Here is a 25,444-nt window from a genome sequence, read left to right as displayed (position 1 = left end):
CTGCAACAAAAGAAGAGCATGTGCGTATGTGTTGCTGCATGTAGGAGACAGTGTTTATATGAGTGCACGCGTGTGAGATTACATGTGGGAGAGAGCATAAGTGTCATTGCATGTGAGAGAGACAGCGTGTGCGATTGCATGTGGGAGAGACAGTGTGTGTGTGTGTGATTGCATGTGGGAGAGAGAGAGCGCGTGTGTGTGGTGTGACTGCATGGGAGGGAGAGAGAGAGCGCGTGTGTGTGGTGTGACTGCATGGGAGAGAGAGAGCGCGTGTGTGTGGTGTGACTGCATGGGAGAGAGAGAGCGCGTGTGTGTGGTGTGACTGCATGGGAGGGAGAGAGAGAGCGCATGTGTGTGGTGTGACTGCATGAGAGAGAGAGAGAGAGCGTGTGTGTGTGTGTGTGTGATTGCATGTGGGAGAGAGAGCGTGTGGGTGTGTGTGATTGCATGTGGGAGAGAGCGTGTGGGTGTGTGTGATTGCATGTGGGAGAGAGAGCGTGTGGGTGTGTGTGATTGCATATGGGGGAGAAAGAGAGAGCGCGCGTGTGTGTGAGATTGCATGTGGGAGAGAGAGAGAGAGTGTGTGGGTGTGTGATTGCATGTGGGTGTGTGATTGCATATGGGAGAGAGATGGAGAGAGAGAGAGAGCGTGTGGGTGTGTGATTGCATGTGGGAGAGAGAGCGCGTGTGATTGCATGTGGGAGGGAGAGAGAGCGCGCGTGTGTGTGTGATTGCATATGGGGAGAGAGAGCGCGCGTGTGTGTGTGATTGCATGTGGGAGAGAGAGAGCGTGAGTGTGTGTGATTGCATGTGGGAGAGAGAGAGAGCGTGTGTGTGTGTGTGTGACTGCATGTGGGAGAGAGAGCGTGTGTGATTGCATATGGGAGAGAGAGAGAGAGCGTGTGGGTGTGTGATTGCATATGGGAGAGAGAGAAAGCGTGTGGGTGTGTGATTGCATATGGGAGAGAGAAAGAGAGTGTATGGGTATGTGATTGCATATGGGGGAGAGAGAGAGAGAGCGCGTGTGTGTATTGCATGTGGGAGAGAGAGAGCATGTGTGCCCTCCCTCACCCCAATTAATTTATGACAATCTCAGGGTGACTGTAAATCAAAAGCTCCCAGGTATGGAGAGCAGTTTCATCCTTAGAAGTTTTAATTATTGGATGTTATTTGTTATGTTTGCTGTTTTGAAATGTTTTATTGGTGTTTGGAAAATTTTAAAACTTGTATATGAGTTTTTTAATTATCACATGTTATTGTTTTGGTCAGCTGTTTTGAAATATTTATTCTGTTTATTGGTTTTACTATTATGATTGATGTTTATATTTCTTAATTGTGTTGTTTGATGTTTAATGAGGCCTGGTAATGTTTTTATTTTTCCACTGCAGACAGAGTCTGGCTTATTGAGATTTCCAGTTTAGTTTTTGTCTGCATGTTTCTATTTATACTTTTTTATGTTCACATGGCGGCCGAGGTAATAAGGCACGCCAATGTTAGTTTTACTCCTGTTTTAACATGCATTTTTCTGGAGTAAGTTAACTCATATGTGTAACAGGGGTTTTAACCCCTAAAACATGCGAGCTAACACAGGAGTAAAAAATCAAGGCTAAGACTAGTTAGGTGCATGCAGATCCCATGTAGAAGAAGGCATTAGCTATTCCCCAGCAAGGCTGGGAAGTGCGGTCAAGGGCAGAGAGCTTAAAGTACATTTCTTTGATGCTGGAAATTTAACTCCTGGGTTAGAGCAGGAGCAAAACTTAACTCACGTTTCTGGTGCCCAGTGTGGCAGTGTCTTAGCTGCTTCTCACCACACTGGGCACAGCAATAGACTAACTTTGACCACCCAGAAATATGAATTCATTCCACCTCGGACCAGGAGTTTAATTTTCAGTATAAGCTCTTAGGGCAGGCACCTACAGCTGATCTGTACACCAGTGCCGCACATCTTGATGCTGGCGTACTGTTTAACTGTAGATGCCCACGCCAGAGAGCACAACCTGGCATCCAAGGCCATTTCCCCAGGTAAAATAAAAGCATAAGCTCTCTGGGGAATGCACCTGCATCTAGATAAGCAAAGCATGGGCTGTCCGGGTGAGCACCGCCAGCTGAACAGCGAACGTTTTAGCACCGTGCGCGGGCTGTCCTCGGCGGCCCTGCACTGGAAATTTAACTCCTGGGTCTGAGGTGGAGTAAACTCACGTTTCCGGTGGCCAGAGGGTATTCTACGGCTGTGCCCGGTGTGCTAGAAACAGCTAAGACACTACCACACCGGGCACAGCCACAGAATACCCTCTGGCCACCAGAAACCTGAGTAAAATCGCTTTGACTCCACCTCAGGCCAGGGAGAGTTAACCTGAAAATCCACAGTGCTCGAGGTTGGAAGGAGCGTTACCAAAAAACGGCCTTGCATACAAAATTGGGCATCGTCTCCCATGCAAGGCACGCCAAGTGAAAGCAAAGGGTTAAGCTCTCTGGGACGGGCAACCCCTCGTTATTAGGGCTGCACAGCACTCAAGTGTGCACTGTTTGGCTGCAGGTGCCCATCCTCTCGCTTGCCCTGCCTTGCCCACCGTGGTGTGAGACTGGGCCCAGTTTGGCATGCCCAGTCCCAATCTTGAACGCAAAAGCCGTTTTGGTCACCGACCTTCCCAACTGCAGACGCTTGTCCGTTTCCCGAAGACGCGCTTCTGCATTAGCGAGGGGGGTTTTCGGCTTAACTTACGCCTTGGCACGTTTTGTTCATTTCGCGCTTTTTTTTTTTTTTTTTTTAAACCCTGCTCGACTTGCAATCCCCGTCGGCTCACCGCAGCCTGCGGGGATCCCGGATTTTAACGCCCGCGTTAAGTAAACAGCGTGACTCCGGTTTCGGCGCGGGTTTTATTACAAATCGGCCCCTTCATTCTGGAATTGGCGGAGTTGTGCGCGTGTGAGCGAGGCGACGGATTCTGCTAGCCGGCGGGTAGTTCCTGTGCAGGGATTGACAGCCCCTTGGGCCCCCCCCCCCCCTAATGGCGGGAGGGGGGGGAGGGGTATTGGGGAGCGAGAGAGAGTTTTCTCTTCTCCGTATTATAACTGAAAATTAATGTCGATTAACATCAGCATTCGAGAGTTGGGTGAAAGGAACCTGGGATTCCGGGGATGCCGACCTGCGTGTGGCCCCGGAGGAGCAGGGTTACCCGCCCCCGACCTTAAACCTGGGCTCGCCGCTTCAGAAAGGTTGCCAGCCCCTGCCCCAGAACGAGACGGCACAGATATTTGTTAATGCATAAACCAAGTCCGTGCGGCTACACGAAAGATTAAAGACATTAAGAGGAAGCAATGAATTTTTAACAGGCAGGCCAAGCTAAACATAGGCCAGGCTGAAATCCTTCCCCCCGGGAGAGCAGGGAACGCTCCCTTTAGAAGAAGCACTTCCTCTGTAACTGGGGGGGGGGCCTTCTTTCTGGGTGGTGGGGACTCGGGGGGGAAGGGAACTGGCAGCACAGGGAAGGAGGCACCGGAGGCGCAGAAGGGAAGGAGCAGGCAGGGAATTCGTAACCTTCCTGGCTCATGCTGACTCCCAAATTATGCAGAACACAATTCTGATATTAAAAGAGATTTTCTTCCCCCGCGGAAAACGACGCAGCACTGCAGAGCTGGAGGAATGCGGCCCAGGAATCACATCCTGGCGCCCGGGATTTGTCCAGGAAGAGAAGGGCCAGGCTTGGGATGAAAAGAGAGAGAGAGAGAGGCAGAAGGGTGGGTGGGGAAGGAAGAGAGAAGAACCCAGAAGGGCATAGAGAGATAGAAGGGTGGGGGAGTAAGAGAAAAAGCGTATGGAGGTAGGGAAGGAACTGTGCCTGGTGAATGGAGGTGTATGCCAAGAGACGGGAGGGAGGGGAGGACGAACAGGGCAGACAGAGAGGGAGGGAGGATGGGGGGGAGTGGTGGATGAGAAGAAAGGTGTAGGAGTGAGTGAGGGAGGGGTGGAGAAGCAGAGAGGGCATGGAGGAGAAAAGAGGGGTGGGGGAGGAGAGAACTGATGAAGGGAGTGAGGGTGAGGAAGTTGGAGAGATGAGAAACCGGAATGACAGATACAGAGGAGAAAGAGGAGAGATGAGGAGGAAACGTCACAGGGCGCAAAGCTTGGAATAAATAAATAGTTACTCATTCTCTGGCATTTAAAATTTGCCTCATAATTTAGATTCACTGCTGCACAAAAAAATCTTCTTGCTCTCCAGAAACCGTTGCCAGGTTTAATGTTGGGTCTCCCCTGCCCCTTTCCCTCGTTCCCTCCCAATGCCACCCCCTTTTCTGCTTCCTCCCTCTATCCCACTGGGAAGGGGGTGCACAGACTCGAACCCCGGAACAACCTAAAGGATGGGGGGTGATCAGCTATCTAGCCCAGTCCACCTTAAATGCGTGGCGCGGGGATCCAGGCCACAGGGCACTTCCCAGGCTCAGGAGGGACGAAAGAGGCCAAGGCCCCAGATCCTGCCAGTGCCCTCCTGACCTCCGGCACTCTCCCTGAAGCCAGCGGCCGCCCCACACTGTCACTCCCTCCCAGTGCTGTCCCTGCTCACCCGTCCCCTTCCTTCTCTCTCTCCCGATGCCGCCGCTCCCCTGTCTCAGCCACTCCCATCCTCTCTCACGCCCAATACCACACTGCTCCCTTCTCCTCCTCCTCCTCCTCCTCCTATCTCTCACCGGATTCCACCATTTCCCTCCTGCCCTCTCTCCCCTCCTGATGCCGCCTTGTGCAGGTCTCTATTGATTTGGTTCAAACTGGCAGATATTGGCTTTCACCAATCATAAAATCCTATTTTGCTTGCGTAAGGGTCCAAGATATATATTTTTTTTTTTTTTAAAAAGAGGAAACAGAGCGATCCACAGGTCATAACAGAGAAAGAGATGAAAAACAGCGGAACTCAGACGACGCACGCCTACCGTTTCTCTCACTTGTTTCTGAGAACAGGAGACCTTAATTAATGACTTATCCTTCTTGTGTACAAGAAGAGAAACAAAATATCCATGCCCAATCAAATTAAAAAAAACAAAAAAAAACCAGGAATAAATCCGTAAACCCAGCACCTTTCCGCTGATGGGAGCCCGTCACAAGGCTGTCACGGTCACTTCCTTTCTTCCACCTGAAGGCGCTGCCCTGGCCCGGAGAAAAAACAGATGAACCCCTCCCCGTGCCTGTTGTACCCAAACAGCGCCAGCAGACAGCAGGAGCTGCAAACGGGGAGAGCCAGAGAGAGAGAGAGCAAGGCACCGGACCCTCTGCGGGAACTTCGGCCCGGACGCGGGACAGCTCTCCGTCAGCCGGTTCCCCGGTCCGAGCTGGCCCCGTGGCCTTTTCTGGCGACAGGGGGGCCCCACGTGACAGCTTTTCAGGAGCCGGATCGGCGTTTTCTCACGAAATAAAGTCCGCTGGTACCGGCGGGCCTGCTTCTTTCCGGTCTCCCCTGGCTGGGTTTCTGCTGTTCTGCAGTCTCCTGCGCAAGGTTGGCAGAGATCTGCAGCACTTTGTTACTATTTCTCTGTATGTATATATGTGTGGGCGCATATATATCTGAATATACATACGCACACACAACCTTTTTTTTTTTTTTTACCAGACTCTTTTTTTCCTGTTCTTTCCAGCCCTTTTGGACCCTGCTTCAGTCCCGATCACCGCCACTGAAGGTCTATGAGACTTGGTTTGTGGTTACTTGGGGTCCCTTCCGCTCCCCCCTTCTCTTCCCCCTCCCCTCCCCCATGCACACCAGACACGTCAGCTCCCATCCCCTGCCTGAGGGAGCTGCAGGTTAGGGTTTCCTCCAGAAACTCATCCCTTCTCTGCCCCCTCCCCCCTCCCCGGCACATGCGCACTCTGGAGCCAGCCAACAGGTGACCCTCCCTCATGGGGGGGGGAGGGGGGGGAGAGGTGCAGGAATGGGAGCGCTTGGCTGGTGCCACCGCAGCTTCCCTAAGCCCCAGCGGTGCCAAGGAGCACGAGCCAGGACGGAGGATCCTATCCAGGTCTGCGACAGGGCAGCGGAAATAAGGTAAAGTTACAGGCGGACGTTACCATGGACGTTGCTCTTACTAAGTAAAGTTTAATTAAGAGTAATGCGCAACCAATAACCTGCCACCTAATTATTCCATCTAATGATCCCAGAGTCGGGAAATCGACCGGCACAATGAACCTGATTCGTCTCCGGAGCAGAAGTTAACACAGACTTTGCTTTCGGTGACTTTTCTCCCGTTTTTTTTCCCCAGGAGCTTTTTGACTTCTCTGCCCGCAGGCGGAGTTAAACCATCAGCAGGACACCCCCCCCCCCCCCCCCCCGAGGGGCTTCCCCTTGCTTTCATGCCCACGGGCGGGAGCCGCATCCTGAGAAAAGCAAGGGGGGGAATAGCGCGCGCTGCACCCCCCCTCCCCGGCGAGCGAGCACCTTCCGACCTACCTGCATCAGGGTGCGCAGCGACTCCACGTACGACTGCTCCGTGTCCAGCAGGGTCAGGAAGACATGTTTCCGCATGTCCTGCAGAAGGAAAAGAAAGAAAGAAACGCCAGGTTATCGTGAGCAGCAACGCGGCGCCAACAGCCGAAGCAAAGAGCAGAACGAAACCCCCACCTAAAAGAATGAGCCTGATCTCCCATGAATATACCTTACAGCCCGAGTCCCAAAATGCCCTAAGATTGCCGGGCTCACAAAGTGTCCGGTTCTGCAGGGCTGAGGCATGACCTGTGTAAACACCTTGATCCCAACCCACCCCCGCACACAAAACATAAGTGCTTTTCACTAGTGCCAGGTGCCCGAGTGGTACTAGTTGGGTGTCGGGAGGAAGGGCCGTTTTCTCCCCTGTCGGCTTCCTGGACCCCTCAGATTCACTCTGTGAGGATGAGGCCTTTGGGTTACCTGTGCACGGTGGCCCCTGGCCCGCTGTCCGCTAGCTCAGGCCTGCTCGCTGCGGCAGCTAGCGCAGGCCCCCCCCCCCCCCCCCCCCCGACAGGATAAGGCCGTGCCTGCGCGGCACCGGCCAACCCGAGTCCCCACGGCGCCCGTCCAGTACGGGAACCGCAGAGACGGGCTAACCACGGGGATTTTTATCACGGGATTTTTACAGCCAGAGAAACAATACAAGCAGAAATGATGCAAACAGGTACTTTTCAAATCTAAGATTCTGCAAATAACCATTTAAAAAAAAAAATGGCCCCCACGTGCATCCACCGAAGTGCAGAGGCATTTATTAGTGAATCCTTTTAGCCCCGCTTACAACCCCGTCCCTCTACAGCAGAAGCACTGCAAGGATGGTCTTTTGCCAAAGGCTACAGGCACTGGTCCCCCACCCCCCTGGGATCCCCTCCTGATCCCGGCTAGTAAGTGGCTATGCCCTGCTCCAAACCCCGGCCAACACCACGAGAGGCAGGAGCCGGGCCTGCGAGCCTAGCTCGGGTCCCCCTGTAGCCAGCACACGGCATTTGCCAGGGAACCGTCAGGCTGTGGCCCCACAGAGGCCCCTGTTCCTCTCCGGCTTCCAACTCAAAACAGAACCGGACCCCACTGGGCTACGAGACTTCGTGCCCGACGGTGCGGGATATGATGGTCCTTGGTCCGGAGCCACCGATTCCCCTCCAAAACCTAGTAAGTGTGCATCCTAGTGCCACAACCCACAGACGGCACCACTGAACCATGGCTGGGCCTCCCCCAGCCCCCCTCCCACACACACAAGTGCCCTCGCACCCCCAAGGGACTGTGAGCGCTGCTTCTGCAGCTCTGGAAACAAGAGAAAGGAGTAGGAGAGTTGCTGGAGAGGGTAAGTAAAGGTGGCTTTTAAAGTTTATTTTCTGGATTGACTGCCATTTTAATTATTGGGTATTATGTGATGTGTCTGCTGTTTGAAATATTTTATTGGTATTTGGACAACTTTTAAATAATGTTTAATTGTTGGATGTTATTCTGTTCAGCAGCTGTTTTGTAACATTTTTAGTATAGCTTTACAATTATTTCTGTGTGGGGCTCTATAGCAGCTCGGCTTATTCTGTTTTCCCACTAGGAAATGTATTAGTGTTTAGGGCCTGGATTAATAGTTGTAATTCATAGATAGGGTTGTTACTGTTGAGTGTGTTCCATAATACAGGGGTAACTTTGTGCGGGTTAGTTTGTGTGCATTATTGCAGATCCTGGGACTGTTAGGTGCTATATTTCTCTTTCCATTTCTCCAGGTTCGCACTGCATGCAGAGTGGCTTTTTTGGTTTTCTATTCCAGTTTGTCTCCATATTTATAATTTGTGGTCTTTCTGTCCTTGGTGAAGGTCAGTTCTGGGTGTGTGACAGAGGTGAGGTATTTTACTGGCATGTAGGCATTTGTATCAATCTTATTTGTTGTGTTTTCTCAATAGGACATGCATTCGTGGTAAATTACTGTCCTTTCATAAGGAAGGTTATTGTGCCTGGTAGTAAAGGGAGTTTGTTTTGCTTTTACTGGGATGTCATCAGAACATCTTTTTTTGTATGGCAAGTTGTGTGGGTAATGACCCAGTTCTGTTCTGACCCATTGTTGGGGGTAGAGGGGGTTCCCATGGATGCAGAGTGTATTTTTACATATAGCCCTGTGACGGTCACGTGTTCAGTGTGTCAGGCATGTGAGAACCATCTGTCAGGTGTGTCCCGGCCGAAAAAAGGTTGAGAACCACTGCTCTAGCGAACAACAGAGTGGGAAGCTCGGGCTGGAATTCAGGACTGCAGGCTTACGGCAGGAGGCAGACTGAGGACAATGTAGGGAGGTTTTAGAGACACAGTGGTTTCCACTGTAATGTAGGAATATGCTGATGCGTTTTCATTGTTTTTAATTGCTTGCTATTGTAGTTTGTGCTGGGCTTCGTTCGTAATCTGCCATGAGCAGATTCTGGTAAGATGGCAGAGTATAAATTCTGTAAAATAAATAACCAGTCGTCTCTCCAAACCGGATGCCAGCGGCCTGCCTTGAAAAGCGAATGGCGGGACCAGCTTTCTGCTACCCAGGGCTGAGCGTGATGCGCGGCAGGATAATAGTTAGGGACCTTCGCTTTTAGTTTTTATTTTTTCTTCCCTGAGAATTTATCAGTGCTTATTACGACAAACAAAAAAAAGAGAGAGAAAAAAATCACTGCAAAAAAAAAAAAAGTCCTTTTTTTCTACTGATTTTTCTCCCGTTTATTTTGCTATGATAAACACGGATAAATTCCCAGGGAAAATAAAAATAGATAACAAAGGTCCCTAATAATACTGCAGGCGCGAGGATTTCAACATTACTGCTTGAGATGCACCTCGGAGGGATGCCTGATGAAAAGCAGCACAGCGGCGCCCTGACTTACTTCGCGCCATTACAACTGCGTGGGGTTGAGCAGGAGGAGCCTTCGTAAACTTTCAACATCCGTAACTCCTCTTTGAAACTAAACATAATCCCCGGGGCAAGGCTGATTTTGTTCCGTTTTCGCTTCCAGCAGAATCACCTAAGTACGATACAGTTTGCTGCCCCTGAGGTTTTACGCCCCCTCCTCTTCACAGCCCCCCTATTTCCGGTTTATGTGATCACGCCTGATGTACAGACGTGTGTTTGCGGTGGCACTCTGGCCTCCTTTTCCTCACCACATGCAGGGCAGTAATAATCCAGCAGCCGGATTGTTCTTTTGTGCATGGCGCTGACTGGGTTTACATAATTGCTAAATTATCTTCTCCAACTGGGCATCCTAATTTCAAATTCAGTAAAGTCTTTCTTCAGAATAATAACGCATGCACAAAGCAAAGACTGGGAGGAATGGAAAAACCCACCGATAGAGAGAGAGGCTTGTGAAGTGACGACAGTCAGGGCCTGCTCTCCGATCTCACTCCCCCTTTCCAGTACGGACACCGCCAGACATCCCAGAAGCTGCACAGGCTTCCAGGAGGAAAGGAGAGGACGCAGCCAGCAGATGTGCTAACCCATTAACGGTAAACACGCACCCAAGTGCAGGTCAGGGATCCAAGTGTAAATGCCCCTCTGCCACCTCAAGTCTCCCTGTGCCTCGCTTTACCCCAACTGTAAATGACTAATAAATCCTGCTTCCCCCTCACCCCAACACCTCGATCGCGCTGGAGGCTGTCACGTAGACCTACGCGCCAGAACTGTGCGCCCCGCGCCCTTCACCCCCAGGGTGGCCACGCATGGGTCTGGAACCGCAAAAAGTAGAGAGAGCTACGGTCTTAGTTCGTACCTCTCAAAGTTACGGCAACGAAAGGAGGCCGAAGCGCCGTTTTCGCTCGCCCCAGTCACCGCCGTCCGCCATTCACGACAGCGTAAGCAGCTCCAAGCACAGACGACAGCCCAGAAAGAAGAGAGGGGGGTCAGAGTGGCAAGCGTACGCGAGGGGGGGGGACGGGACGCGGTGCTCACCCCTTCTCCCCCACTCACTGGAAAACCGCATGCCTGACGAGTATGTGAGGCATGAAAATGTTTGACGGGGGAAAAGAGAGAGAGAGAGAGAGCCCGTCTGCTTCCTGGAGAGGACAAGAGAGGGAAGCGACAAAGTACGGAAATGTCTTTAAAATGCAAATTTTCAGCGCGCGGGGTGGGTGGGTGTTCGGCGAGGCCGTTATCGAGAAAGTTGTGCTGGCCTTAGTTCCAGTGAAACGTCCCATCTTCTCTCTGTCGGGAAGCGCGGAACTCTAGGCGCCATCTGGGCAGATTCCCAGGGAGGGATCCGCGCGCCGGGACGGCTCGCCCAGGTTCGGAGAGCGCTTGCGCCGGTCCTGTAAAGGGTGTCACGGTCCGCAAAGCGTCCGGGTTGTCGATATGCACAGCAGGCCCGACCCCCGTGCTAACAGCCGTAATACTTCAGCCGTGCTTCCAGGCCAGCTTCAAGTTTTACTTTTTGGGAGTTTGCTAATGCCTTACTGCACCCCACTTTGCTTTAAGCAACCTTTAGATGGCCGGGGAGGCAGTGCATACGGATGAATGAAAGTAATCAGAGTGCGCCGGCTTGGCAGAGAGGTTATGGCTTGCCCTGCAGTGCCTGCTCCCTGCCTGACCTCCGCCTGTGCCCAAGACGGGTGTTCAGTGCGCCGCCTTGGGATTCTGGGGGCAACGCGGCGGCGGCGGCCACAAGTCCAGTCCCTGCTCCGATTCTTGGGTACACATTTCAGCTTTTTAAGACGGTGACCAGGCTAATCCACTGAAATATGTAAAAAACAAAAAAAAAAGGGCAGAAGTTAGGTTTGGCTACAAAGCAAAATCAATTCAAAAGTAAATCGAACGACTTTGCACAGGAAACGATATTGTGGGATTTATTAAACTGCGGTACATGAGCACTGCTGTTTAGTAAATTCGGCCTTGTGGCCCCCTTGGGCTACGAAACTTAAAAAGGGAATACAGCCCCAACCTGGTCCCCCTTTTGCACTAGATGCCCCTTTGCCAAATAAATGCTCCCCACTGTGCCCACCACCACTCTGAACAGAGCTAGGCGGTAGGCCTGTACCCAGCGCGAGCCCTATCCCCAGCCAGTTTGCCAAAAAAAAAATTATACATGTTTATAGCACCCTGTCAGGGTCCTCCCCCCTTATGGAAGGGCTCCCTGAGGTCCGCGGAGACCAGAGCGATGCCCCAATTGCTCTTGCTCCACCAATGCTGAAATTCAAAATGGTGCTTGCTGACCCATGTACATCGGAAAAGGAAAACCATGGGTCAGCCGATGGCACTTTGAACTGCGGTGCAAGCAGGACAGGAGCACTTGGGCACCACTGCTGCCCCTGAGAAGCTCAGACAGCCCTTAGTGGTGGCCAACTCTGAGCTCCCTGCTCCTGGGGGGAGGAGAAGAGGCCAAGAGCATCAGCAGGCATTAAGCCTCTTGAGGTTTAGTTCACTGAGGATTAATGCAGACTGCGAGGTTTATTGCAGTTCACATTATTCCACGTTAATGTTAACGAGCTACTTTGCATGCATTTGTATGTGCTGTAGCTCATTAGTATTTTACTCACATTGGACCAGATCTGTTTTGCAATATCAGCAATGCTCATGGTTTTAATGCACATTAAATGCCAAATTCAACATTGAGTGAATGCTTTTGCATGATCGTGGCATGGTAAACAGGCCCCAGACAAACCTGCTAGTAAATCAGAAAAAAAAGTTGTGAGGCAATGGACCCCTGGTCTTCTTTCAATCTAACCAACTACGTAACGGCATGCGAACCAATGACAAAAAGCCATCTCTAACTATGACTGATGACATCATGATGCATCCGTGCTGCATACTGAACAAATTCAAGATAAGACAGCTTATCGTAAAACTCCAACTGCTGGGAAACCAAACCATAAAATAAATTGGATCAGGTCGGCCCAGGACACTCACACTGCGAGGTACCAAGGTTTCCCCACCTCCTCCGTAACACGGTCCTACGATCAGGACTCCGCAATGTTGTCTTAACTCTGGAATGGCATGGCATGGACTCCACTAGACCCAAAATCCTGGACAGCGGCAGACACAAGAATCCGAGAACTCCTCCCCAGTGTAGGCTCTCACTTCAATTCTCTCTGCCTCCCTCTCCCCCTTCTCTGCCCTGTGTCCATTATTTTGCTTATTTGAAAAAAAACTTCTATTCCGCACAAATGGAGAAAATTGTTCTCCACGGACTACAGCATCAGTAACATAAAACGGCAAGATATAAAGTAGGTAAAACTGTAAACACTCCTTTAGGCTTCAATACTACAAAAGGCCTACGTTATGATAGAAAAAACTTTATTAAACACAGAAGCAAAAATAAAAGGACAGATCAAAGCAGTCAAGGGAAAAGCTTGCTTAAACAAGAAGACTTCAACCTTGCTGAAAGATAAAAGGCTCGATTCATCTTTAATACCTGACGGGAGAGCATTCCAAACCAGCAGACTAAGTACAGGAGAAGTCCGACTGTGTATACTGGAGTTGACTAAACTTGAAAAAAAGAGGAGATGATGAGTAATAATTTTTTACAACAAACAAAGCGCTCAAGAAGGAACGCTGTGAGAGATTTCTCAAGTAAATTGGGTCAGCTTCTCTGAGCTCTCTGTACATTAAGTTTAACGTCTTGAACTCCAGCCAGTGAAGCTCGATAAGGCTGGGGGTAACGTGGGTCATCTGGCTGCAAGGCCTTCAGCTGACTCTTAGGTAGGCAGCACTGCGGCAAGCGAGGGGACTTAGCATCAACGCCTGTAAAATAGCAGGAAAAGCGGATCTCTGGAGTAAACACTTGAAGATACCTTCATTTACTAAGCATTTTTCCCCATACAAATAGAATGGGAGAAAAGCCTTGGTAAGATCAGGCCCATAGCCTGAAAAAGGTGGATTTCGACGCTGCCTGAATCTAGGGTTTGCAAGTAAGACTACATTCAAGAACACCACCAAGGTCTCAGATTTCTGTCAGAAAACAGTACGCTTGGTCTCTGAGTTACAGTGAAGCAGCTCATTTGGGACAGGGTCTAAAGCTTACCCAAAGGGTTTAATTTTTTATTTTTTAGATTAAGGACCAGTTTATTACAGGCCATCCAACTCTCAATCATGTAGATGCAGTTAGTTAGTAAAAGTCAACGTGCTGGGGAGAGAAGGACCAACTAGCACAGATAGTTGAGTCACCAGCAGAAGGCCATAAGAGGCAATAAGCTCGCCCAGTGGTTGCGGGCACATACTGAAGTCGGCAGCTGATAAGGTTGAGCACTGGAAGACAGTGGTTGTAATCGGACTCGACTGAGAGCATTGGTCATCCAGTATAACCTACTGGGTTCGGCTGGTTAAAAAAGAGCCAGAACCAGGATAAGACTTTGCCTCCCACTGCAAGTGAATCAAGACAATCGAGCAATACTTTAAGAGAAAGAGTATCAAATGCAGCTATAAGGTAGAGCAGTACTAATATTATGGAATCACCTTTGTCCAGCTCCCAGAGGAAATAAATCTCTCAGGGCGCTCCAAAAGGGTTTCAGTACTGAGTGTGTCCTAACCTGAATATGTATGCATGGATATTATTGAGCAATTAATGACCATCTAAATGATTTTGTAATTACAGGAGGGCACACTTCTCAATAATCTTACCCAATGAGGGAAAAACTGATATTGGATGAAAGTTTACTGGGAAAGAGGAATAAGCTTATTCACTGCTGGCCTAGTTTCCTCTATTATCCACCCACATACCTGAAGGTGTCTGAACTCCACTGTTTCCGGGACCCCAGGATTCAGACCTGAATTTCAGCATAGACAATTGAGGCTCAATTTCCCTTTCTGAAGTAGCTGCTCTCGTTGACATTGTACTTGTACCGAGGTCAGCAGGGGCGCCTTGTAGGTGGGATGAGGGGACACCGACAGAGGGGGCAGTTCCACCTCCAATTGCCTATGGATGCCCACAAATCAAAGCCGGCCCTGCCTTGTTTGCAACCAGGATTGCATTCCCTAGACGAGATGAATTTGATTTGAGCAAAATGCCATTAATGAAAAAAATCAAAATGAGATGAAAGAACAGTAACAAACATAAGCCACAGAGAAACTGTCAGCAAGAGATATTTATTTAGGACTACTAATGGACCATGTATTTATAGCTCTGTTGGGAGATCTCAAGCCAGTTTTACAGCTAAGACTACAGCAAAAGAAAAAAAATTATCATTTGTGCAATGACAACAACCTTCAACTTTTGCCCTGCAGCTGTTTAAATCGTGGTCAAAGGAACCAATGAAAACTAGCCTAAACCATTCCCTCTCCGTCCAAATTTATGACAGATTTATGAAGTCGCCGAACTCCCAGTCAACCAAGAGCACCTGGCAAACGTCTTCCAACATCTGCGCATCTCTGATTACTGCTGTAACGCTGCCAGAGCCAAAGTAAAGGCCTGGACAGAGAACTGCTGCTCTCCTATCCAGGCCGGGTCCACCATCTCCAGCTGGGTCCTGGCTCTCAGGCAGGCTACACTTATGCACGGGCTGGTTCCAGAGGAGCCGTGGGTGGGGAGAGTGGTCCTGCTGAATCCAAAAAACCATTCTCGACAATAAACCTTTCCTTCCTAGAAACAATACGGTACTGCAAAACTCACCAACCAGGTTTCTACTTCCTTTCCCTTTTATGCTTTTATTCATGACATAAAGAACGGTGGCAAAATCCTGGGACGAGCAGGACCATGCAAAGCCACTCTATGGACAGAAATTGGTCTCCATACTTGGCGCACATGATCTCACCCACTGCATGTCGTAGCTTTTGGGCCTACCAAGATCACTTCTTCGGGCAGCGAGCAACAGACACAGCCGGCATTGCCCGGCACAGGAAACAAGGACACGGGCTGTGCAATGCCACATCTTGGGCTGTTAAATTTCATTTGCATAATGCTGAAGGGATTAACGAAAAAAAGCAGCAGAGTGGTGCTGAAATCCAGACCGTAAAAGTGCCAGATAGGTGCCAGTTTGCCTGGTTCAGAGCTGTAAGTGACTAAGACATAAATAGGTCATTATTAAGAATTATGACGACGACGCCCAGGCTGTCCACTGCAGAAGCTGCCAGCTGATAGATGTTCTTGTTTTATATTCCATTATCCAAACTCTTTCACAGTTTCCCTGTGTCCAGTGCATTCGAACGTCCACAGAGGTTTCTGACTCCCAGGGACGGGTGTAAGGCAGAGGTTCCCAAACCCGTCCCATTGACTCCACCGCCAAATTGGGATTTTCACGATACACAGGAGGAATATGCACGAGATATATTTGCATGCCGCACACAAATTTATTTAAAATATCTATTACTCACCCCTCCGTAGTTCAGAGCGGGGTATATAGTTGGCATCCATAAAAGAATGCACAATCAAACAAAAAAAAAGTTAAACTTCATTCCTCAGCATCAAACAAAATAACAAAAACAAAGCAATAGCATCAAAGATGTCTGCATGAAAAAAAAAAATCAAAGCATATTCTCATACCCATTATGGGTATCCTGAAACCCCAGCCGGTTGTGGGGGTCAGTAGGAAATGTTTGGGAAGCCCTGGGGCAAGGCACTCAGAAGCAGACGTCCCTGGACTCGTTTGGGAAGGCAGATCAATCATAGCTTATTTAACGTAACAGCAGGGGGGATGGCACATCCCCAAGTTATGAAGACTGGAAACTGGAAGGGTTTGGCAATATGACAGTGGGATGGACAAGTCCACCCAGGCACATCCTCTCAGCACCCAGACAGGTGCCCCATCCGGTCTGGCAGTAATTCTGTAGGTCATGATGGACATCTCCGCTGTACTCATTCTTTTTGGTTTTATCCCAGTTTTATAATCTTTAATTTTAGAGCTCAGATCTCCGCAGGTCACAATATCTTTGATTGCATTACTGTAAGAATAACCCAGAGACCTTGTAGTACACGAGTTTTGGAAACCTCATCAGTCCTTTCTTTAAACGAAGTATCTAAGTCTTACAATACAAACTGACTTTATTTCAGAATCATAAAATGCAGATAACAGACTTCAAATTTTCCTATCTGCTGCATCACCAGGGAAGATCATTTTATTATGGATTCACACAAAAATATAAGACATATTTAAATGGGACTAGTTTTAATATTGAAGATAGAGGAGCAATGCTGCTGAGGTGTATGTAGGGAACAGGACATCAGCCTTCAGTTGAGTTGGAAGGTCTGCAGGCCAGAGGGCTATTTCTCAGTAATTTAACCTTCATGCTAGAAGAGATGACTAAAATTAAGCAAACTACTGTATACCTGTCTGGAGGATCTACTTAGAGTTTCTTCAGTTAGATTTTCGTAGGAGAGAGAAACAGGGTATTTGGGTTACTTACTAAAAAACAAGCATATGCATGCAGTATGCAAAGAAAGCCAACTTTGTAGGCTGCGCTATCTTCTGAAGGACCGCCAAGAGATATGTGCGACTTCTCTCTACCTTTCCTCTTATATTAAACCACACTGTCTGGTGATCACTTCTTGGCCTTTTGGCTAAGAGTCAAACTCTAGAGCTACGGAGGAGAACTGCCTTCCAACTGGACACGCCTTGTCTTAAAGAATCTCAAAGCTATTTACTAATCCTGCTAGATTTATCAGCTGCCTTCGACACTGTAAATCATTCCATACTTCTTGACCGTCTAACAGAAGTTAGGCTGACAAGAGAAAACACATCAGTGGTTCACATCCTACCTATCAAATAGGAACAATCAAGGGAAAATTAATAACTCCCTTTCTGACAAAATTCATGTGAACAGCAGAGTCCCCCAAGGTTCATCCCTGTCCGCTATACCGTTTAACATCTATTTGCTCCCCCTTTGTCATTCACTTGCAGGTCTCGGCCTGACCCATTATCTCTATGCTGATGACATACAGATATTAATTCCAATTCAAATTACATTAGACACAACCTATAAGAAAACTGCCATGTATCTCTCTATAATCAAACATTTACTAACCCACCTGAGACTTAAACTAAACATCGATAAAACAGAAATCATACTCCTAGAGAGTAAAACTAGCCCAATATCACTACCTCCTTTAAAGCTTGACGACCAAAAGTCTGAAATCTCCCCTGTTACATATGCACGTGATCTTGGAATCCTCATACACAATGAATGTTTCAAAGCACACACTGCGGCAAAAATAAAAGATGGATATCATAAATTACTAACAATAAGACAACTAAAGCCCTTTCTAAACCCAGACAACTTCAGAACTGTATTACAACTCCTCATATTTGCTAACCTCAACTATTGTAACTCGCTCTTTCTTGGTCTTTCTACCATTCGTCCCTTACAAATTCTTCAAAACTCAGCAGCTAGAATCTTAACAGGCACCAAGAAGTAAGAGCACCTCACCCCAATTCTGATATCATTACATTGGCTACCAATAAAATCCCGAATCGAATACAAGGTACTTACCATTTTACATAAAATTATATATGAAGAACAGACAGACTGGTTAAACGCAGCAATTAAACTTCACGTTCCCCCAACGAAACCTACAATCAGCTAACAAAGATCTATTAACAATCCCATCAGTACGACCTGCACAACTCTCGCTAGTTCGCGAACGTGCAATCTGGCTTGCCAGCCCAAAATTATGGAAGGCCCTCCCCACTGAACTCCGACTACAAACGAGTCTAAAAACATTGAAGAAGGATTTAAAGGCCTGGCTATTCACAAACGGGCGGTTTTTAAAAGCCTTGCTCGCGTAAATCCGCCTGGATTTATGCGTGCAGGGCCTTGCGCGCCGGCGCGCCTATTTTCCATAGGCTGCCGGCGCGCGCAGAGCCCCGGGACGCGCGTAGGTCCTGGGGTTTTTGGAAGGGGGCGTGTCGGGGGCGGGACCGAATGATGCGGCGTTTCGGGGGGCGGGGCGTGGTGTTTCGGGGCGGGACAGGGGGCGTGGTTCCAGCCTGGGGCGTTTCGGGGGTGTGGCCGCGCCCTCCGGAACCGCCCCCGGGTCGAGTCTCGGCACGCCAGCAGCCCGCTGGCGTGCGTGAATTTACGTTTCCCTCCGGGAGGCGTAAATCCGTGGATAAAGGTAGGGGGGGGGTTAGGGAGGGGAAGGGAGGGGAAGGTGAGGGGAGGGCGAAAGAAAGTTCCCTCCGAGGCCGCTCCGGGCGCCGGCTGCCCAAAATCGGCAGCCTTGCGTGCCGATTTTCGCGTACTTTTGTTTGCGCCTGGTGCGCAAACAAAAGTACGCGAACGTGCTTTTTTTAAAAATCTACCCCAAAGGCATTCCATTCACCCTCCACTACCTTCCCTCCATAGGCATCCCACGATTTTAACTCCTTTTATTTTATTTGCACTTTTAATATTTATTCTTCGTTTAATGTTTAAATGTAACCTGTTCTTATCATGAATCACATTGTCTTTTAATTTTACTAGGCATTGTTCTTATTGGTATTAGAAATTGCTTGTGCCCATGCTTTGTTAACCGTTGTGATGGCTACACCGAATGACGGTATACAAAATAAATAAATAAATAAATAAATAAATAAAATCTCAAAAAATGGAAAATTCCAGGCCTCAGGCGCCTTTAGTTACAATTTTTTAGCATGCAAAACCTAACTCCCAGATGGCATTTGGGGACGCCCCCGTGTGGTTTCCGCATGCGGCCCTCACAGAGGAATGAATGCCCTTTCACCTACCACGGTAAAGCAGTGGCAGTCAATTGCTGAACCACTGAGGCTGCTGCAGGAGGAGGAGCCAGGAAATGCTATGAGGCAGCTTCTCCTCTGAGACTGCTTATCTCAATTACCCTAACCAAGTAATAGTGTCCACAAGACGTGGCGGCCAGGAAAGCACTGCAATAGAGGAAGGCACAGAATCCTTTAGACCACGAGCAAACGCATTATTCAAGTAAAATGTATCCCAGACTAGTAATACCACGCACAATCAGCCCGATGCAACACCGCGCGCTCAGGCTAGCGCACAGGTTAACTCGCGCTTGGATGCCATTTCGGGCACGCGTCCATAACCCCTTATGCAATAAGGGGATCAGCGTGTCCAAAACGCTCATCACGTGTAAATGCCACGAGGATGAGGCTATTAGCTATTTTTATTTTATTTATTTAGCGTTTTTTATATACCGAGGTATAGCAGAGTTGCCTTCACTCCGGTTTACATTATAACAAACCACCGAATTTACATTATAAAGTACCACCGAAGTAAAAAAAATAACCGTGCGCCTGACGGGCATATTTTTACCCTCAAAAATTAAACGCTAGCGCCCCCCCCCCCCCCCCGTTGTTACGCTCAGACATTCGTAAAACCGAGCATCCGTTTTCCTAAGCCTCGCACAGCCACTTCTCCTGGGCGCCTGATGCCATGAACACTTTAGGGATGAGCAATTTATCCCTAGTGCATCCTTTTCTAGCACGGCAGCTCGTTTGCGTATTGTATCGAGCGCCCAGGAGAGGGGATTGTGCACGCGGTGAAAAAAAAAAAAAAAAGTGTGTTCAGTTTGGACGCACGTTTTTAGCTCGTCGTATTGCGTCGACCTGAAAGTATGGCTTCCGGCGTACTGTGTGCCCGCATGCCTCTCTGGGCTCTGACCCCCATGAGATCCCTCTGACGCCGGGTACTGCAGAGAGTGCTGCTGCTGCTCTCTCTGTAAGGGATAACCAATGCCCCCTGATACTGGAGACGCGATGTTGCCAAGTGGCATCCTGCTCTGCTCCATGGGTACTAATAAGCCATGGAGAGATGTTAAGCTTTGGTAGTGTGATCCCGACCCCGTGAAGCCTAACCAGTCTCACACAAACCTTTGCCCCTTAGTCACTAATAATAGCCAGCTCTTTCCTAAAATTATGATTTATTAAGCCAAAAATAAATGTAAGGAAGTCTTCGCTCCTCACTGGATGTTTCTGCCTTCTTTCCATCTGCTGGGAGAGTTTGCATTTTTAGCTCCTCCCCAGTTGGTTGGCCACACCCCCTTGTTTAGGGATTGGCTGACCTCCCCTTTATAAGCTGGGATGAGCCTGAGGAAGGCGTGGTTGGCTGTAGGGTTTTGTTGGAAGTGGATCCCAGTAGGCTGCCCAGTCTGCCCCAGTGGGATGCACCAGGAGAGCTCGGAGGAGACGATTTTGACTTTTGAGAGAGCCGGTTTGTTTGGTTTTGATCTGCTCCCTGTTCAGGAGGGCACAGGGCTGGGTGCTCTTAGCCCTGCTGCCCGTCAAGGTGGGGTCTGCAGTCACTCGGGGGTGCTACTTCTCCCTCGTCCAACAAAAGCGGGGACTGTAGTGACCGGAGAAGACAACTTTGGTTTTTGCAGATGTTTCTCTCTCATCTTTTGAAGGAGGGAGTTTGTTTTTCCACCACCAGCTCCCTGCCTGCTTTTGACCAGGAGAAGTTTTTCCTTTCCCATCACTGGGGAGAGATTTGGACACCGATTCAGAGGCCGAGCCTGTAGGGAGAGACTTTGATGCTTGGCGCTGCCATCGTGTTTTTTTGTTTGATGATTTTTCCTTTTTGCCTGAAATCCATTTTTATAAGTTGCAGTAAAACCATTTTTTGTTAAATACCACTCCGAGGCTCTGCCTGCTCTTTTACACCTCAAGCACCAGCCTGCTGAACTGAGAGATCCGCCTACGTGAGAACGAGTGGGAGGGAGACTGGTTGTGAGAGACCATACCAGGTACCTGCCCCCAGGAGCTTAGAGCCCCAGAGGCCTGTCCTCCTCCTCCTCGCCGGCTGAAACCCAGCTCCCCCTTGGTGGCTTACTGCAGTGTCGTGGACAGTGCAAGAGAAGGATAAGAGAAATCCGGAAGATGGTGGCTATGACCCCTGTATTAGGGACCTTTAAACCAAGCGGGGTTAAAAAAAAAAATCAGTCAAATTCCTTTTAAATCTCTCTAGGGAAAACTGGTTAGAAATTCCATTAGGACAAATTTCCAGTTGAAATGAGAAATGAGAACTTTCTGCAGTTGAGGATAACAATCACACACATCTTTACAGAAAAGCCAATCTGACCCGCTTTTTAGTGTGTCCTGTCTCAGCACTTCACACCTTATATATAACTCACACTAGAAATCTCCATTTATGGCCTTGCAAATCTTGGAACCTGTAAGCCAGGCTTGCACAGAATACGGAGATCTCACGCCACAGCATGGTCTGGTTGTACAGTAGAAGTGGATTAGTCATGGGAAAGACAGGAGACAGGAAAGGATGAGGAGGAGAGGCAGGCGTTTGTGACGAAGTCTCTGTTGCAGCACACCCCCCACCCAACCCAATCTTCTGTGAGGAACAAGTACACCAGCAGGCAACTTGGTCCTGGCAAAGGCCTTAAACAGCTCTGGTTTCCCGAGGAATGCCATATGAAACAGATATACAGTCACCCAATTCACAGGCACATTTTATCTAAACGTAGGCATGAATTAATTCCTTCTTCAGGAACACGGAGATTCTTGTAATGTGCCTCTCAGATGTGCCTCAAGCAGGATCGGTGGTAAGCACTCAAATCTTCCTATTTCTGATCCAATATATTTTATTCTCTGAAAATTCCCACTCTCTCTAATTAAAATTATTACTTACCTTTACAGACTTAAGTTCCGGTCGTGTAGAAGGAATTCACATTTATTTTATTAAATGACTGATTAATATACGCTCTGAGTGGTAAGTCTTTCCTCCTTAATAATTCATATCGGTGATAGTAAGTGTGGAGGTTCCTGCTGATAATTTCAGCACTTTTATCTAACACATACTCGCTATGGTTATCCTGCAAACCAGGACCCCCTGCTGACTGGAGTTGTCTACCAATGAGGTAGGGATTTCAAAGGAAGTCCTTTCAAACGGTTAGAACACCTAGAGGTTGCAATTCAATCTACCCGAGGAGATGCTAGGGAGTCTCTTGCTTAGTGTGGAGATTTGAACTCCCAGCTGAGAGCAAAGCTAGCCAGGTAGTACGAAAGAGGCCTCGCTGATCATGTGTAGGAAGAGTACCCAAGTCTACCGAATTACACTCAGCACACCACCGGCTATGCTAAAAGTCAATGGAGGGGTAACGGTTCCACAGCAGGACAAGTGGTGAGGTCACACGTGTGCATCCAGGTAGACAATGACGGGAGGGAGTGTAGGATTCCCCCTTCACGTCTTTTCTTTCAATTCTGAGAAACACGGGCATGAAAGAACTGGCAGTATTACTTAAACTCTAAGAGGGCCTGAGAAATGGGAGCATTATAATGTGCCAAAAATAACTAGCAATGTACTACGTTAATGTTATGCCGAGTACACACCCAGGAGAAGATCCAGCTCAGTCTCTGCACCGTCTGCTCCACCAGTTGGAGATGAGGACCTATGGGGTCTTCCTTGTAGGGAGCGTCAACCTCCTCCCATCATAAGGTTCCATAATCCTAACAGATTGTTGAGGTCATGGACCTGGCACCCCAGTCCTCGCTCCAAGAGATAACCGGCCTGGCACATCTACAGGAACAACATCAGGTATTCAACCAAGTTACCGAGGCCCTGGAAAGATTAGCCATCAGAGTGGACGCCCTAAGGTCTGCCCCTACACCGGCACCAATGGCTCCGGTGTAGGGGCCCCTACACCGGCACCAATGGCTCAGGTGCTGACTGCCTCCGCCAGGCCTCTACCTCAGCTTCCGGCACCCCCACGTTTCATGAGAGATCCCAAACAGTGCCGCGGTTTCATTAACCAATGCCGAATGCATTTCCAGCTACAGACCGCACTGTTTCCAGATGATTGTACTAAGGTCACCTACGTCCTCTTCCTCCTGGGTGGTACTGCATTGGCTTAGGCCTCTCCCCTCCGGAAGCATGACGATCCTGTGCTCCAGAATCTTGCAGGCTCTCTCCATGAGTTCCGCCTCATGTACGACGAACCAGTTAGAGACACTGCTCTGGAAACAAACTTGTTACAGATCTGTCAGGGATCCCGGACTCTCACTGAATACGCTATAGAATTCTGAACCCTCACCTCTGAACTGAATTGGGGCGAGGATAATCTCACAGCCATTTTGCTTCAGAGGCTGGCAGGCCGCATCAAGGACGAGCTCGCTGTATGGGAATTTCCCACCTCCTTATCGCCCCACTGCTCGGGCTCCAGAAGTTAAATTCCAGGAGCAACCCATGCAGCTGGGTTGCAGTCAGCTACCCACTGAGGAAAAGTTGCATCATAGACAACTGGTCTTATGCAGGTTGCAGACACCTCGTGGCTAATTGCCCTGAGAAACAGGGAAACATCCATGTCTAGGATTGACCAGGAAGGCAACCCTAGGCTGGATTTCCTCTGCTCCCCAACTCCTCATTCCCGTGTCCATCACTGTGGGTGAAACCCATCTCTTCTTGGAAGCATTTCTGGATTCCAATGCTGGACGAAATTTTATTGATCAGGCTCTGGTTTATCCATGGTTCCCCTGACTCAGCCATTCAAAATAACCTCAGTCTATGAAGATCCTCTCCTGGAGCAACTCATGGAGAATACTGTTCCATTAACTCTCCACACCGTCCTGCTCTATTCCGAATTATTACTTTCTAGGTTTTGCCTAGAGCAGTCAAATCCTACTATCCTGGGGCTCTTCTGGCTTCAAAAACATCAACCCATCATTGATTGGTCCTTGCTGGAATTGGCCCGGTGGGGTTCATCCTGTTCTGCTTGCCTTGCCTCTGTTGCCTTTCCAGCTTATCTAACCATTGCAGTTATCCAGATGGGACTGCCTCCCCAATATGAAAAATATCTAGATGTATATTCCAAGCAGAAGATTAAAACATTACCTCCTCACCATTCCTATGACTGTGGGACTGAGCTTCTCCCTGGTAAAAAGCCGCCCCAAGGAACAGTGTATCCCCTCTCTGAGCCTGAAGCCAAGGCTATGACTGACTATATCCAACAGAATCTTGCTAAAGGCGTCATCCGTCCTTCCTCTCCTCCCTCTGGAGCAGGTTTCTTCTTTGAGGCAAACGAGATGGAATGCTCTGACCCTGTATAGACTACAGGGGCGTTTATGCCATTACAAGAAAGATCGCTATTCTCTACCATTGATATCAAGCTGTTTGATCGATTGCAAGGAGCCCAGATCTTTACAAAACTAGATCTCCTAGGAGCATACAATCTCATTCATATTAAGCAAGGAGACAAGTGGAAGACCACCTCTAATACAAGGGATGGGCACTACGAGTACTTAGTAATGCCCTTCAGACTATGCAATGACCAGCAGTCTTCCAAAAGATGGTGAATGACATATTTTGAGACCTTCTATACCACCCATGGTAGTCTATTTAGATAATATCCTCGAGCTTCTACGTGAACACCACCTGTTCGCCAAGTTAGAAACATGTCTCTAACAAGAACAAATTACTCTTCCTGGGGTATATTATCTCCAGTACCAGCCTATGCATGGATCCCACAAAATAGAAGGCCTAGCACTGTATTATTAGCTATTTCTGTTGGATATATGTATTGCAGCTCAAGATGTTTTCTCTTGGAATGTAATTTATGAAAAATTCATAAATAAAGAATTTAAAAGAAAAATATATATAGAAGGCCATCCTAGAATGGCCCCCATCCCATTGGTCTCCAAGCACTGCAAAGGTTTTTGTGCTTCACCAATTACTATCAGTAATCCATCAATGGATAATCCACCCTTGCAGCACAACTCACCACCTTAACATGCAAAAGGTACAGACACCAGAAATTGGACCTCGAAAGCGGTCAAAGCATTCAAGATAATTAAACAAGCTTTCACCCAAGGGCCATGTCTAAGACATCTGGACCGCACTTGTCGTTTAGATGCCTCTTCCCTTGGGTTTGGGGCTGTCCTCAGTCAACATAGCACGCAAGTCACGCTTCTTCCATGTTCATTCTTCTCCAGTAAATTCTCCCCAGCAAAGAAGAATTACACAATCGGAAACAGATAACTCCTAGCAGTTGAGCTGGCACTTGAAGAGTGGCGACACCTCCTAGAGGGGGCCCAACACAAGATTACCATTTACACGGATCATAAAAACTTAAGAGTACCTGCCACAGGGCCAGCAATTTAATCCCACGCAGGCTCAC

General features: G+C 48.6%; 1 protein-coding gene across 3 annotated transcripts in view; it reads right to left on the bottom strand.

Annotated features, from left to right (window-relative positions):
- The window catches only part of ARHGEF17 (Rho guanine nucleotide exchange factor 17), a 398,121-nt gene that overhangs the window by 154,088 nt on the left and 218,589 nt on the right, over positions 1 to 25,444 (bottom strand). For all 3 annotated transcript variants that reach the window (XM_029602126.1, XM_029602128.1, XM_029602129.1), the window contains exon 2: positions 6,432 to 6,509. In XM_029602126.1, the coding sequence (XP_029457986.1) occupies positions 6,432 to 6,509 (78 nt within the window). The remainder of the gene's footprint in view (positions 1 to 6,431; positions 6,510 to 25,444) is intronic.

The sequence above is a fragment of the Rhinatrema bivittatum genome, chromosome 5, assembly GCF_901001135.1.
Source record: "Rhinatrema bivittatum chromosome 5, aRhiBiv1.1, whole genome shotgun sequence".
Taxonomy (NCBI): domain Eukaryota; kingdom Metazoa; phylum Chordata; class Amphibia; order Gymnophiona; family Rhinatrematidae; genus Rhinatrema; species Rhinatrema bivittatum.
Note: the sequence above shows the minus strand (reverse complement) of the source record. Positions and strands in the feature narration are given on the sequence as shown.